The sequence below is a fragment of the Loxodonta africana genome, chromosome 4, assembly GCF_030014295.1.
Source record: "Loxodonta africana isolate mLoxAfr1 chromosome 4, mLoxAfr1.hap2, whole genome shotgun sequence".
NCBI lineage: Eukaryota > Metazoa > Chordata > Mammalia > Proboscidea > Elephantidae > Loxodonta > Loxodonta africana.
The window spans coordinates 48,071,084-48,088,285 of NC_087345.1; the positions used below are offsets into that span (position 1 = coordinate 48,071,084).

A 17,202-nucleotide genomic window follows, 5' to 3' on the forward strand; every position below is an offset into this window, starting at 1 on the left:
CTCAGCCGAGCGCTGGGGCGCCGCACTGGCGTCCAGTCGCCAACTCTGTCTTGGCTCCCGGGTCGTGGTTTGGAGCTTTTTTAGGACGAAGTGAAACCCTCTACCCACGCCCCTCATCCCCAGACCTCCACCCCACACTTTGAATTCTATGAAATCCCGTAGGTGCATCCTATCTCGCTTTACGGGTTGAGGGTGCGAGGTGGCAGGAGCAAACAGTTTGCTTTTTCCTCTAAAATTCCCGAGATCCTAATAAAAAACCCAATGCCGACTAGTCGATTCCGACTCGCGATCCTATAGGACAGAGTAGAACTGTCCCATAGAGTTTCCAAGGAGCACCTAGTGGATTTGAACTACGAATTTTTGGTTAGCAGCCGTAGCACTTAACCACTACGCCACTAGGGTTTAGTTAGGGTTTCTAACAGCCCAGTAAATGCCAAAGAATCGGCTGGGGTCTGTGTAAACGCCGCCGAAGTTGGACACAAACCGCAGCTGGCTCTTACACCCGTGATGTGGCCAGTTAGCCTTTGGTCCTTAAGGTCCTTCAACTCTTAGAAGACGAATTTGAGAAGTGTGGAGGAGGAGTGTTAGCGAAGGTAAGGAAAAAAAAAAAAAAAACGTTGCGGTCGAGTAAGTTTGGGGGAGGCAAGGTAGCTCTTAACGTCAAGAACTCATGAGCTAAAAACTTCAAATAGTCTGTGAGTCCACCTCGATCCAGTCTCCAGCTTCCCTCTTTCTCACTACATTTTACAAGGCTGACACCCCGGGCAGGCAGAATTTTTGGCCCTCACTCACGCTTGCCATGATCGGATTGCTTTTCACAAACAGGAGCTGGCAGGGAGGTGGGGGTATTTACTTTTAATCTTTTTATGTGTGCTCCGTTCACCTTGTGTGGTAGGGTGTGGAAGGCGGGGGAGGGGGGTTTCCAAATCGAGTGAAATTCCCATTCCACGGGTATTACCATGCCTATGAAGCTGGCAGTTCTCGAAGTTTAGCAAATCTGCAAATAACTACAAAACACAATAGAGCATCCCCTCCCTTCCTCTCTCTCTCTCTCTGTTTTCTTTTCCTGCTTCCAAACGCCTTCTTGGAGGCTGAGGGTGAGCTTGGGCAGGTCTCCAAAGGTGCAGCAGGCACAACAATCCTGCAGTTCAAAGTTAAGCACCAGTTGCACAACTTTAGCAGCTGTCTTAGCTGGCTACTAAGGAGCTGAAAGCAAGGGACGTCCGAGGGAGTGAAGAGCCAAGTTTCCAGCCCACCGTCAAATCCAAATACCCTCAACCTCACCTCCACCCCCACCACCGGAAACTTTACAGTCCTGTAACTCGCCCGCATAGCAGGCCATGGCTCCCTTTGGAAGAAACTTGCTAAAGACTCGGCATAAAAACAGGTAAAGTCAAGCGTGTGTGTGCGCGTGTGTGTACTGGGGAGTCCACGTGTGAAAATATGTGCTTCCTTGCTGTTTGATTCTCATGAAAACTACTCTTGTGAGAACAAAGCTCCCAAGAGTTAGGTCTTGTATGAATATGCAGCTCATGAGAATATTGTTCTAGTATCTTGATTTCAGGTGGTCAGGCAAGCATTAGAGAAAAGAAAGAATGAAGAATGATTCTTTTTACTCCTTTTTTTTTTTTCTTTCTTTTTTGCCAGCCCTGGTTCCACAGCTAGCACCATCAACTATATCTCTTTTTGTCACTCTGAACATTTCAGAGTAGTAGGATGGCATTTTGCTTGGCAGAACTTTACTATATTACAAAAAAAAAAAAAAAATTACAGGAAGGGTTAAAAGTCTTAGTGAAGATATAACTAGAATTCATAGCCACTAATGAAATACACAGTTGCAGAGACCATGCTTGGGGTACTCTGGGAGAGGGACATTCATGAAATCTGGAAAGTTCCCAAAAGTGAAAATACTGAGACTTGATATGAACTGATTCTTTAGAAAATCTTCTGGAAGTATAGGTGGTTTTAGGGACTAAATGACGGCTAAAATAGCTGTTCTCCTTAATTATCATTTTACTTTGATTTGCTATTTCAAGTCTGCAGTGCCCGTAGTGTAAATAAATGTATTTTAAAAACATACACGCACACATTTTTCTTGAGCCAATATGTGTTTCAGTCCTATTAAATATTTTACCAGTACCTGAAATGTTACATTTTTAAACCAAAAAAAATATGAGCATGATTTCAGACATAGCCTTTACTTTCTGAATGTGTTTATTTTGGCATCGGGGCTTTCCCATTAGTCTTCTCTCACGTTTGTACTCTTCCTTGTTTGTACTTGTCATAATTTACTCACTGTAAATTTAAAAAGCACACAATTACATGGTAGGAAATGATATAATTATTTTAAAGTGCCTGCATGACAATACAGGGTGGTATGACTTTAACAAAAATCTCTGCTTTATTTTGTGGGCGAATTTCTATTTTAATTTTTTAACTCATTTCCAGATCTATTCCTGATTTCCTTATGAAACTAAAATGATAATAATATATACTGTAAAGCTTTCTAAACCCATTTTATTTGCTAATATTTTGATAATGTATCGCAAATGTGGTATTTCTGGCAATTAGTACAACTATCTGTGTGTTGGAGTCCTGGTGGTACAGTGGTTAAGAGCTCAGGCTGCTAACCAAAAGGCTGGCTGTTCAAACCCACCAGCTACTCCTTAGAAACCCTATGGGGCAGTTCTACTTTGTCTTACAGGGTCCCTTTGAGTTGGAATCAACTCAACGGCAATGAGTTTTTTTTTTTTTTTTTAATCTGTGTGTTAACAAAATACAGTGGTTTGAGTATTAAAAAAAAAAGTTACTGATGGTTATCAAATACAGTTTTGTGTTTTAATGGTGACAGTACTAAACAAACAAACAAAAAAACCAGAAGACCAAAAAACAAGCAAAAACAAAAACCCATATTGCTCTTTAAAATGATTATTCAGTAGCATTAATTTGAAGTATGTTGGTTTAAATGCTATCAAAATGTATGAAAAATTACTTTGGAAAAGTTCATGATTTTAAAAACAAGTTATGATGTCATACTGATTTTTGTGAATATTATCCCTGTAGTTGTATCCCTGTAGTTCTGGGTTTTTTTTTTTTTTTTTTGAGCAATTCAGGGATTCTGCCATTAGTATGAAAAATAACAGTGCAACAAAACTTTGCATGCGCTCCAGTGAGTTCCCCTCAGAGAAGTCCATTCTCCGTTTTCATCACTTCTGTTTCGCCACAGCACTATCTATAAGTAAAACTAACTTTCATTCGCAAAAGTGAGTATACAGGCCTTTTTTTTTAATATGATATTTTCTGTGTAAAATGATAAAAAAAGATAGAATAATAAAAAAAAGGGAAGTTTAATAGTATTTCTCGGAGGAAATGAGATGCTGCTTCTGAAGCTGATGCTTTATTATAATCACAAGTATTTTGGTGAAGGCGGCCGTAGTGAGAGTATATTAAGTTGTTGTAATAACTGAGATTCCTTTACAGATTTGCATTTGTCCAGTTCTTTAGAAAAATGTAAACCACATTGAGGTGGTTGAGGACATAAAAATATGGGTCTTTCAAACTAAACAGTGAGTAAACCACATGGTGTATTGAGGTAGAATGGATATGTATTTATTATTTCAGCGCTTAGTATTACTACACGGGAGGCTTTTTTTTGTTTTTTAACCTCCTAAGAGGTAAAAATATAGATGAACCTTAATTACACCATTGACATTAACCATTCCAATGCCGTTAACTTTATCCATTTTGTTTACAGTGTTCCATATGATTTAAATAATTGCACCCTGACATATGAAGATTAAATATCTTTCCTTAAATGTGATTGATGGTGAAACAGTTATCTGATAAGAACCAATGCATTCTTCAAACGTGTAGTATAAACTACATTGTAGGATGTCCATAAGGGAAGAGTTTGAGTAATATGTGTGCATCCCTTGTATATACCTTATACAATTAAAATAACTATTTCAGTATAATTGTATTTTTATTAACAGGAAAAAATACAGATTTCTAGAGAAAATACTGGGGATTTGAGAGCATATAATTTTGAGAAAGTTTGTTTACTGGACTTTTCCTTATCATGTTCACTATTGGAGTAATAATTAATCATCCAAGATTAAACCTTATGAGCTAGTTCTATAAGCATTTCAAAATACATGGATATTTGAGAGCTTTTAAGACACGGAACAAAAATGAAAATTCAAATGTGAGGCATAAAAACATTTAGAAAGAACGCACTATAATGTCAGAAGGCCATGTCTGTCTAGTCACCATTGAGTTCTCACTCCCAGGATGGTGTCTAGCATGTGGTAGACCTGCAATACAGATGTTTATATAATTTTGAAAACTAAAATTATAATCTGTACTCAAACTAGAAACATAGTAATTTTGAAATTAATTTATTATCTATTCATCATGTTATGTTAGCTGTTACCTAGTAAAAGCTAATGCTTTATGAAGTATCGGTTGACATTTAATATAATCAAAACCTAAGAAGAATCTGGAAACCAAGCTAATCTCACTTTAGCAGATAATCTTTCCTAAATTTTAAGAAGCCTTTAGTTCAAAGTTTTGGAAAACGGCCTTTGGAAAAATTGATAATAATGTCTGGTCACAAAATATTATTGTATTTGGACATAAAAACTTTCTAGATGTTTCATTTTAAGCTTTTGTATAAAAAAGAAATCAGGCCAACTTAAAATCCTTTATGTTTACGAACAGAGTTAATGTTTTTTCGATTTTTCCAATTGTGATAAGATTTAATAGTAAAAAAATAGATTAGAATACAGTGTAACTGAATTGAACAATATTAAAACCAGTCCGGAATAATCACAAATGCTACTGAGAAAGGTGAAGCTTGACTGCATATGTTGGTTAAGATTCTCATAACCAAGAGTACCCTTACACCAGGAAGAGGGCAGTTTTCAGAAGACCTGTTGGTCTCAGGAGGTGGATTGTTTACTTTGGTTTCAGAATAATGGAATGTTCTGTGACTGAATCCCAAAGATTGATGCATATCTTTTTAAGCAGGTTTTTGTTCAGTATAACAAAGGAAAATGTTAGACAGACTAGAATTTTTTTGAAAAACGATTCAATTTTAAAGCATACAGATTTTGAAAGTGTTTTCTAAAAGTAGCTAGGTAGGCGTTGTTTCTCACATGAAAGCCAAAGAAACACATAATGAAGCACCAATTCTCTTGGTATTCATATGGACATTCCATAATTGAATTTAGATTGTTAACATATTTAGGTATCTGGATAAGTTCCATTTTTGAATGTAATCATGTATATATTTGAGTCTATTTCCAAGGTAATTGTTTTAAAAATTAATATTGTTAAATAGTAATTGGGGACTTATTAACAAGTTCAGAAAGCTGCAATGTTACTATGAATCTTTTGGAATATTTGGTTAGCAACGTGGTTCCTTAGGTGTTTTCATTGATAAAACTTGGGGGCAGAGGATTGTTTTGACCTTTTACCAACCTTTCTAGAAGCAGGAAATTGTCATAATGAAGCAGTGTCCCATATATTTTTCAGAAAGACAAAATTAGAATTTTTCTTTTAAGTGATTTGTAAAAGAAAATTCACAATGAGTATGAAAGGATCAAATACAGTAAGTAAGACCTATGTAATTATTGTCATAGTACTATTCAATCATCATTTCGATTTTTCTGTGTCTTTAGTCTCAAAGATTAAAAAATCCATCCCAGGTGATAATAGGCATCGTCATAAGGACAACTCGAAATTAAAATGCTCCAAAACATGCACTCCTATTGGGTATGTTAGAAGTAAGCATTACAGCTCTATTATTGTATGTCAAAAATGGGTATTAAAATTTGCTTTTGAATCGATGAGAATATATCTGAACGAGTTTTTGAAAGCCAAGTGCATTATATTACCTCCATAAGTACATCATACCATGATGGGTTCATCAGAAGGAAGAATTGCGTTTTGCGATTAGGGTAAAAGTTGCTAACAGTCATGTATTCCCTCCGGAGTTAGGAGTATGGTAATTTATGAATTCCACAAAATGGAAAATTATCATATATTGTTTTATGTAATCTTTCAATAAAGATTTAAAATCCCAAATTGGATTGAGAAATGTCAGTTTATTTGAGTATGTAAATCTTCGTAGTTCCCAGGAGTTCCTAAAAGAGATTTCCCCTCATGATACCTGGTAACTTAAGTAGTTATTCACTGGCAGCAGACAGCCCATTAAGAACAATGACTGGAATGCTTTTTCCCTGGCAAAAAGATCCCAGGAATAGTGGCAGTGGTGAGACAGAGCTCCGGGTTAAAACCTGATTTGTTACTCAAAAAGCCATAAGCCAACTTAAACTCCACTCATAAGGTCTTGTGTTATGTGCTCCCATACAAAGTAGGACACATGTCAAGGAGAAAAGTCCTTGAACAGATTTTAGAAGAAAAACAGAAAAAGTTTGAAGCTAGTTACCAATTTTATTTAGACCACACCTTTATTAGCCGAACCACATGACTTGGAAAGTTTTGATGTTATCTAATTGGTATGTAGTTCCAAGATATCTGATAATAGCCCTAAATAATTCACAGAAGTATGGCTCTATTTTGTTGATTTTTACTTTAAGTTCTGAAAATGGAAAAAAAAAATTGAAGTGGGGTACATGTTTATCTCTTTCAGGTGTATGTGGATACCAGTCCTTGACAAGGAACCTCTTTGTCCCTAGCATATTGGCTTTCTGAAATGAGGCACTGTGTTATCTACACTGTGTATCTGCCAAAGGAAAAATTCAGCATACTTCTGTGTTTTAATGTTCTTTAACGTATACTTGCTTAAGGAGTCTTCATGACGTTCTTTTGGCAAAACAGCCGTGATTTCTTAAGAGTTAATTATTTGCTATTTTTTCATAGATTTTGATTCAATTACTGTTGACCCTGCTTTTATACTATACCTTCTAAAGAGAGTTTGCATGTTTGTTGGTTAGAATTGAAAGGAATAGCCAAGCAATTACTAACATGAGTGCAAAGTGATCACTTCATGTGAATGGAATAGAGCCTTGGGAAGAAGTTTAGCACTGGCAATGATGAGCAAGATATTTCAAGAATAAGAATGATCAATGTGTATTAAATATGCTGGCAGATAAGAAAAATTATCCTCACAGGTTTACACTGCAAGCTGGAACGCCTTCCGTTTTCACAAATAAAATGACATAAGCTTTCTATTAAAAAAAAAGAAAAAAAAATTCTCATTGAGTATAGATAGACTGAAAGCAAGAACCTTAAGTGCTACGATCATTTCTAGATAATAACTGCTTGTAGTAATACTTGGCTGAAAATAGGCGCTCAATAAGTATTTGTTGATTGAATAAATAAATTCAACAAATATCCACCAAATACAGCTGGTCCCCAAACACAGCACCTGGACCAGCATAGCAGATAAGTAAAAGTTTCTTGAACGGATGCATGGGTAACCTAAAGAATGAATCCATGAGTACAGGAGAATCATCGTTCCTGCTCCTGGGCTCAGCTCATCCTTCCTTTCACATGGCAAGGGGCCACATTGGACATATAGGTACCGTAGAGACTTTATCAGTCTTATAGTAGAAACCAAGCCAAGGAACAGGATTACTCACTCTTTTTCCAGTGTTGTTGTTAGTTGCCATTGAGTTGATTCTGACTCATGGCAACCCCGAGTATAACAGAACAGAACTTTGCCAGGTCCTGTGCCATCATCATGCTTCTTGATATGTTTGAGTCCATTGTTGCAGCTACGGTATGGTGCCTCCAACCGAGGGGTCTCATCTTCCAGCACTATAACAGACAGCTATCTGTTTGGTCCATAAGGTTTTCTCTGACTGGTCTTCAGAAGTAGATTTCCAGACCTTTCTACCTAGTGATTCCTAGTTTAGAAGGTCTGCTTAAACCTTTTCATCGTGGTTAACCTTGTTGGTATTTGAAATACCAGTGGCATAGCTTCCAGCATTATAGCAACACACAAGCCACCAAAGTATGACAAACTGGCAGACTGTTCTTACTTCCCTTGTGCCCCTTGAGCACAGACCCCGTATGACTATCAGAAAGACTTGGCAGATGTCAGTGGATAGTTACTATAGACCCCACTGTTGAATGTGGAGCATTTCCCTTTTCTTATGAGTTATAAGAGAAGAAAAGAGAGAGAGAAACAGAAAGAGAGAGAAGGGGGGACCATTTTTGACACATGATTCTCTTCTATGATTGGGTTTTTTTTTTTTTTTTTCTTAAGGAGAGTTTATGCTCTTTGTGTGAAATTATTACAGTTTATGAGGCAAAGGGAATATATTAGAAATAGGTAGAAAAAATATCTTGGCTTGTATTCCAGCTTTATAATCACATAAACTGTAAGTCATATCCCAGCTGTGCCGTTATTAGCTGTGTGCCTTGGGGCAAATATTTACTCTTTTTTAATACAGCAACAATAATCATAGCATGTATAACTTGGCAAATCCAAGTTATACATGTGTATAATAATACAGAATTATGCGTAAAAAAATAGTTACTCAGGCCACTCAGAGGTCTTGGAAGGGGATTGTACAAATAAGGGAATCTCACTGGTGCTTTAGGCTTCGTTAGCTTCCTGGTAGACCCTCCTCTGCTGACATTCCTTATAATAGTACGTGCCAGGCACTGTTCTAAGTGATTCACATATACCAAATAATTTAATCCTTAAAGCAACAGTATGAAAAAGGTACTTATTATTTTTCGTGTTTTACAGATGAGGCATCTAAGGCACAAAGCAGTTAAGAAATTAATAAGTGGTAGAGCCAAGATTTGAACCCATGACTTTAACTGTTACTCTGTAAGACCCATTGAGGATTTAGTTTTCTCATCTGTGAAATAGTTAATCTCAGACCACCAAATATTTGGATTAAATCTTATTTTGTAGAAACAATTTAGCACAGTGCTAGGTCCATAGTATATGCTCAATAAATATTTATACTCTGTTCAGACCTGTTAGATTCAAAATGCTGTGAAGTATATCTGTATCTTTAAAGTTTAAAGGTTTTGGTATTTTGGCATTTGGGGCTTTGAAACCTTCAGTTCGAGTCACTAGAACTTCCTTATCACCTCTGATCTCTTTTTTCCTCCTAGATATAGATTATAGGTTACTGAATGTAATTGGAAATAAGTCTACAAATGTACAGAAGACCCTTTTGAATTTGATGAAATATTTGATTTCTGTCAGCTTTTAGGTTTAATCCTCACACTTCTTTTGAGTCAAAATTATGAGCCAATTAGTGATTTTGCAATGTATAGTATCATGTAATTGAAGGGATATTTCCATATGTGTCTTTTTTGATTTTTGATAAATGAAAGGTCACATGATTTAAATACTTTAGTGTTATCTTTATCCTATAAAATGGGAGACTGAATTCAATATTTTTTTTAATAACTTTTATTAAGCTTCAAGTGAACGTTTACAAATCCAATCAGTCTGTCACATATAAGTTTACATACATCTCACTCCCTACTCCCACTTGCTCTCCCCCTCTTGAGTCAGCCCTTTCAGTCTCTCCTTTCGTGACAATTTTGCCGGCTTCCCTCTCTCTCTATCCTCCCATCCCCCCTCCAGACAAGAGTTGCCAACACAATCTCAAGTGTCCACCTGATATAATTAGCTCACTCTTCATCAGCGTCTCTCTCCCCCCCGCTGACCAGTCCCTTTCATTTCTGATGAGTTGTCTTCGGGGATGGTTCCTGTCCTGTGTCAACTGAAGGTCTGGGGAGCATGGCCGCCGGGATTCCTCCAGTCTCAGTCAGACCATTAAGTTTGGTCTTTTTATGAGAATTTGGGGTCTGCATCCCACTGATCTCCTGTTCCCTCAGGGATCCTCTGCTGTGCTCCCTGACAGGGCAGTCATCGATTGTGGCCGGGCACCAACTAGTTCTTCTGGTCTCAGGATGATGTAGGTCTCTGGTTCATGTGGCCCTTTCTGTCTCTTGGGCTCTTAGTTGTCGTGTGGCCTTGGTGTTCTTCATTTTCCTTTGCTCCAGGTGGGTTGAGACCAATTGCTGCATCTTAGATGGCCGCTTGTTAGCATTTAAGACCCCAGACGCCACATTTCAAAGTGGGATGCAGAATGATTTCATAATAGAATTATTTTGCCAATTGACTTAGAAGTCCCTGCAAACCATGTTCCCCAGACCCCCGCACTTGCTCCGCTGACCTTTGAAGCATTCATTTTATCCCGGAAACTTCTTTGCTTTTGGTCCAGTCCAATTGAGCTGACCTTCCATGTATTGAGTGTTGTCTTTCCCTTCACCTAAAGCAGTTCTTATCTACTGATTAATCAATAAAAAACCCTCTCCCACCCTCCCTCCCTCCCCGCCTCGTAACCACAAAAGTATGTGTTCTTCTCAGGTTTACTATTTCTCAAGATCTTATAATAGTGGTCTTATACAATATTTGTCCTTTTGCCTCTGACTAATTTCGCTCAGCATAATGCCTTCCAGGTTCCTCCATGTTATGAAATGTTTCAGAGATTCGTCACTGTTCTTTATCGATGCGTAGTATTCCATTGTGTGAATACACCACAATTTATTTACCCATTCCTCCGTTGATGGACACCTTGGTTGCTTCCAACTTTTTGCTATTGTAAACAGAGCTGCAGTAAACATGGGTGTGCATGTATCTGTTTGTATGAAGGCTCTTGTATCTCTAGGGTATATTCCTAGGAGTGGGATTTCTGGGTTGTATGGTAGTTCTATTTCTAACTGTTTAAGATAACGCCAGATAGATTTCCAAAGTGGTTGTACCATTTTACATTCCCACCAGCAGTGTATGAGAGTTCCAATCTCTCCGCAGCCTCTCCAACATTTATTATTTTGTGTTTTTTGGATTAATGCCAGCCTTGCTGGTGTGAGATGGAATCTCATCGTAGTTTTAATTTGCATTTCTCTAATGGCTAATGATCGAGAGCATTTTCTCATGTATCTATTGGCTGCCTGAATATCTTCTTCAGTGAAATGTGTGTTCATATCCTTTGCCCACTTCTTGATTGGGTTGTTTGTCTTTTTGTGGTTGAGTTTTGACAGAATCATGTAGATTTTAGAGATCAGGCGCTGGTCGGAGATGTCATAGCTGAAAATTCTTTCCCAGTCTGTAGGTGGTCTTTTTACTCTTTTGGAGAAGTCTTTTTTTTAGATGAGCATAGGTGTTTGATTTTTAGGAGCTCCCAGTTATCGGGTTTCTCTTCATCGTTTTTGGTAATGTTTTGTATTCTGTTTATACCTTGTATTAGGGCTCCTAGGGTTGTCCCAATTTTTTCTTCCATGATCTTTATCGTTTTAGTCTTTATGTTTAGGTCTTTGATCCACTTGGAGTTAGTTTTTGTGCATGGTGTGAGGTATGGGTCCTGTTTCATTTTTTTGCAAATGGATATCCAGTTATGCCAGCACCATTTGTTAAAAAGGCTATCTTTTCCCCAGTTAATTGACACTGGTCCTTTGTCAAATATCAGCTGCTCATACGTGGATGGATCTATGTCTGGGTTCTCAATTCTGTTCCATTGGTCTATGTGTCTGTTGTTGTACCAATACCAGGCTGTTTTGACTACTGTGGCTGTGTAATAGGTTCTGAAGTCAGGTAAGGTGAGGCCTCCCACTTTCTTCTTCTTTTTCAGTAGTGCTTTGCTTATCCGGGGCTTCTTTCCCTTCCATATGAAATTGGTGATTTGTTTCTCTATCCCCTTAAAATATGACATTGGAATTTGGATCGGAAGTGCATTAAATGTATAGATGGCTTTTGGTAGATTAGACATTTTTACTATGTTAAGTCTTCCTATCCATGAGCAGGGTATGTTTTTCCACTTAAGTATGTCCTTTTGAATTTCTTGTAATAGAGCTTTGTAGTTTTCTTTGTATAGGTCTTTTACATCCTTGGTAAGATTTATTCCTAAGTATCTTATCTTCTTGGGGGCTACTGTGAATGGTATTGATTTGGTTATTTCCTCTTCGGTGTTCTTTTTGTTGATGTAGAGGAATCCAAGTGATTTTTGTATGTTTATTTTATAACCTGACACTCTGCCAAACTCTTCTATTAGTTTCAGTAGTTTTCTGGAGGATTCCTTAGGGTTTTCTGTGTATACGATCATGTCATCTGCAAATAGTGATAACTTTACTTCTGCCTTGCCAATCCGGATACCTTTTATTTCTTTGTCTAGCCTAATTGCCCTGGCTAAGACTTCCAACACGATGTTGAATAAGAGCGGTGATAAAGGGCATCCTTGTCTGGTTCCCGTTCTCAAGGGAAATGCTTTCAGGTTCTCTCCATTTAGAGTGATATTGGCTGTTGGCTTTGCATAGATGCCCTTTATTATGTTGAGGAATTTTCCTTCAATTCCTATTTTGGTAAGAGTTTTTATCATAAATGGGTGTTGGACTTTGTCAAATGCCTTTTCTGCGTCAATTGATAAGATCATGTGGTTTTTGTCTTTTGTTTTATTTATGTGATGGATTACATGAATGGTTTTTCTGATATTAAACCAGCCTTGCATACCTGGTATAAATCCCACTTGATCAGGGTGAATTATTTTTTTGATGTGTTGTTGGATTCTATTGGCTAGAATTTTGTTGAGGATTTTTGCATCTATGTTCATGAGGGATATAGGTCTATAATTTTATTTTTTTGTAATGTCTTTACCTGGTTTTGGTATCAGGGAGATGGTGGCTTCATAGAATGAGTTGGGTAGTATTCCGTCATTTTCTATGCTTTGGAATACCTTTAGTAGTAGTGGTGTTAACTCTTCTCTGAAAGTTTGGTAGAACTCTGCAGTGAAGCCGTCCGGACCAGGGCTTTTTTTTGTTGGGAGTTTTTTGATTACCGTTTCAATCTCTTTTTTTGTTATGGGTCTATTTAGTTGTTCTACTTCTGAATGTGTTAGTTTCGGTAGGTAGTGTTTTTCCAGGAATTCATCCATTTCTTCTAGGTTTTCAAATTTGTTAGAGTACAATTTTTCATAATAATCTGAAATGATTCTTTTAATTTCATTTGGTTCTGTTGTGATGTGGTCCTTCTCATTTCTTATTCGGGTTATTTGTTTCCTTTCCTGTATTTCTTTAGTCAGTCTAGCCAATGGTCTATCAATTTCGTTAATTTTTTCAAAGAACCAGCTTTTGGCTTTGTTAATTCTTTCAATTGTTTTCCTGTTCTCTAATTCATTTAGTTCAGCTCTAATTTTTATTATTTGTTTTCTTCTGGTGCCTGATGGGTTCTTTTGTTGCTCACTTTCTATTTGTTCAAGTTGTAGGGAGAGTTCTCTGCTTTGGGCTCTTTCTTCTTCTTGTATGTGTGCATTTATTGATATAAATTGGCCTCTGAGCACTGCTTTTGCTGTGTCCCAGAGGTTTTGATAGGAAGTATTTTCATTCTCGTTGCATTCTATTAATTTCCTTATTCCCTCCTTAATGTCTTCTATGACCCAGTCTTTTTTCAGAAGGGTGTTGTTCATTTTCCAAGTATTTGATTTCTTTTCCCTAGTTTTTCTGTTATTGATCTCTAGTTTTATTGCCTTGTGGTCTGAGAAGATGCTTTGTAATATTTCGATGTTTTGGACTCTGCAAAGGTTTGTTTTATGACCTAATATGTGGTCTATTCTAGAGAATGTTCCATGTGCGCTAGAAAAAAAAGTATATTTTGCAGCAGTTGGGTGGAGAGTTCTGTATAAGTCAATGAGGTCAAGTTGGTTGATTATTGTAATTAGATCTTCTGTGTCTCTGTTGAGCTTCTTACTGGATGTCCTGCCCTTCTCCGAAAGTGGTGTGTTGAAGTCTCCTACTATAATTGTGGAGGTATCTATCTCGCTTTTCAATTCTGTTAAAATTTGATTTATGTATCTTGCAGCCCTGTCATTGGGTGCATAAATATTTAATATGGTTATGTCTTCCTGATCAATTGTCCCTTTTATCATTATATAGTGTCCTTCTTTATCCTTTGTGGTGGATTTAAGTCTAAAGTCTATTTTGTCAGAAATTAATATTGCTACTCCTCTTCTTTTTTGCTTATTGTTTGCTTGATATACTTTTTTCCATCCTTTGAGTTTTAGTTTGTTTGTGTCTCTAAGTCTACGGTGTGTCTCTTGTAGGTAGCATATAGATGGATCGTGTTTCTTTATCCGGTCTGTGACTCTCTGTCTCTTTATTGGTGCATTTAGTCCATTTACATTCAGGATAATTATAGACAAATAAGTTTTTAGTGCTGTCATTTTGATGCCTTTTTATGTGTGTTGTTGACAATTTCATTTTTCCACATACTTTTTTGTGCTGAGGCGTTTTTCTTAGTAAATTGTGAGATCCTCATTTTCATAGTGCTTGACTTTATGTTAGTTGAGTCGTTACGTTTTTCTTGGTTTTTATCTTGAGTTATAGAGTTGTTATACCTTTTTGTGGTTACCTTATTATTTACCCCTATTTTTCTAAGTAAAAACCTAACTTGTATTGTTCTATATTGCCTTGTATCACTCTCCATATGGCAGTTCAATGTCTCCTGTATTTAGTCCCTCTTTTTGATTATTGTGGTCTTTTACCTATTGACTTCCATGATTCCCTGTTATGTGTATTTTTTTTTTTAATTAATCTTAATTTGTTTGTTTTTGTGATTTCCCTATTTGAGTTGATATCAGGACGTTCTGTTTTGTGACCTTGTGTTGTGCTGATATCTGATATTATTGGTTCTCTGACCAAACAATATCCTTTAGTATTTCTTGTAGCTTTGGTTTGGTTTTTGCAAATTCTCTAAACTTGTGTTTGTCTGTAAATATCTTAATTTCGCCTTCATATTTCAGAGAGAGTTTTGCTGGATATATGATCCTTGGCTGGCAGTTTTTCTCCTTCAGTGTTCTGTATATGTCGTCCCATTCCCTTCTTGCCTGCATGGTTTCTGCTGAGTAGTCAGAACATATTCTTACTGATTCTCCCTTGAAGGAAACCTTTCTTTTCTCCCTGGCTACTTTTAAAATTTTCTGTTTATCTTTGGTTTTGGCGAGTTTGATGATAATATGTCTTGGTGTTTTTCTTTTGGGATCAATCTTAAATGGGGTTCGATGAGCATCTTGGATAGATATCCTTTCGTCTTTCATGATGTCAGGGAAGTTTTCTGTCAGGAGTTCTTCAACTATTTTCTCTGTGTTTTCTGTCCCCCCTCCCTGTTCTGGGACTCCAATCACCCGCAGGTTATCCTTCTTGATAGAGTCCCACATAATTCTTAGAGTTTCTTCATTTTTTTTAATTCTTTTATCTGATTTTTTTTCAGCTATGTTGGTGTTGATTCCCTGGTCCTCCAGATGTCCCAGTCTGCATTCTAATTGCTCGAGTCTGCTCCTCTGACTTCCTAGTGCGTTGTCTAATTCTGTTATTTTATTGTTAATCTTTTGGATTTCTACATGTTGTCTCTCTATGGATTCTTGCAACTTATTAATTTTTCCAGTATGTTCTTGAATAATCTTTTTGAGTTCTTCAACAGTTTTATCAGTGTGTTCCTTGGCTTTTTCTGCAGTTATCCTAATTTCATTTATGATATCATTAAGCATTCTGTAAATTAGTTTTTTTATATTCTGTATCTGATAATTCCAAGATTGTATCTTCGTTTGGGAAAGATTTTGATTCTTTTGTTTGCGGGGTTGGAGAAGCTGTCATGGTCTGCTTCTTTAAGTGGTTTGATATGGATTGTTGTCTCCGAGCCATCACTGGGAAACTAGTTTTTCCAGAAAATCCGCTAAAAAAAAAATGCAGTCAGATCCCTATCAGAGTTCTCCCTCTGGCTCAGGCTATTCAGATGTTAATGAAGCCGCCTGTAGAGGGTGGGGGAGGGAACAGAGAGATAGGAGGGTAGCACCTCAGAATATAGCCAGAGTTGCTTGTCTTGCTTGGAATGACTATTATATCTGAGACTCCTCGGGGCGTGTCGCCTATGTGTGCTGGCTGTGTGGAGATTGCCCCTGGGGGGTCTGGCCCGATGGAGTCACGGTCAGATCCTCCGCTTCCAGCCCCACGCCCAGCATCAAGGCTCCCCTACTGGGACGGTGCACTCTCGACTCCAAAATCAGTCGCTGCCTCCCGGGGACTTCTTGTCCCTCCAGCCGCGTGGCCGTGCTGCTCCCGAGAACCAGTTAGGCCTCCTCCCAGGGTTAGTTCAGATGGGTGGAGCAGGTCCCCGCGCTTGTGCCGTGATCGAGTGTCCTGGCTGGGACACTGTTCTCCCTGCTCCAATACCAGTCGCTGCCTCCCAGGGACTTCTCCTACCGGCTGCGTCCCACGCCGCCCACGCGACCCAGCTGGTCCCCTTCCCGGGGTTAGTTCAGGGGGGTGGAGCAACTCTCCGTGTTTATGCCGTACCTGCATCCAGTCCAAATCCCTGTGGGACGGTTCCCTGGCTCGGACGCTGCTCTTTCTGCTGCAAGACCAGTCACTGCCTCCCGGGGACTTCTCCTACCGGCTGCGTCCCACGCCGCCCATGGAACCGGCTGGTCCCCCTCCCGGGGTTAGTTCAGGGGGGTGGAGCCGCTCTCTGTGCTTGTGCCGTATCTCACTGGTACGCTGGCTCCAGGCTCTGGAAACAATCGCTGCTTCCCCGTATTAGTTCGTTCTCTGTCTCTAAATCTGTGTTTGTTGTTCAGGGTTCGTAGATTGTTGTGTATGTGATCGATTCACTTGTTTTTCCGTGTCTTTGTTGTAAGAGAGATCCGAGGTAGCGTCTGCCTAGTCCGCCATCTTGGCTCCCGTTCTGAATTCAATATTTAAGGTCCCTTTCAGATTTAAGCTTCAATGATTCTAAAATACCCACTGTGGAATAGAATTTAATTGTTATGGTATTGCCTATTTTTCCAGATAACTTAAAAAATAGGATTATTAGAAGATTGTCTTGGTAATTTTATTTTATTTAAAACATAATGCACTGCCACATAACCTCCATCATGAAAGAAAGCATTAAGGTGAAAATCAAATATGTTAATTTCCACTTATAAAAAGATGTGTTTATTTTATAAATGATACTAATATCTATATAACTATTGAGTGATTATTATTTGGTAAGCAAGGTTCCAAGTTTAGCAACACATATATATTTGATTGTTAGGAGTACCTCTCTTTTCATTTTATTTCTTTATCACTGGCAAACTCTGTGTGGTCCTATACAAGACTTGCAAAGACACAACTTCATTCCTAAAAGATTAAACTCCTAATTGAGAAAACAACATT

At 38.0% G+C, this 17,202-nt stretch overlaps 1 protein-coding gene across 1 annotated transcript in view; it reads left to right on the top strand.

The window, feature by feature from the left end:
* Positions 1–840: 840 nt before the first annotated feature.
* The window catches only part of RASSF9 (Ras association domain family member 9), a 47,189-nt gene continuing 30,827 nt past the window's right edge, over positions 841–17,202 (top strand). Inside the window, exon 1 of the mRNA XM_010599138.3 lies at positions 841–1,387. Within this exon, the coding sequence (XP_010597440.2) occupies positions 1,341–1,387 (47 nt within the window). The 5' untranslated portion in view covers positions 841–1,340. The remainder of the gene's footprint in view (positions 1,388–17,202) is intronic.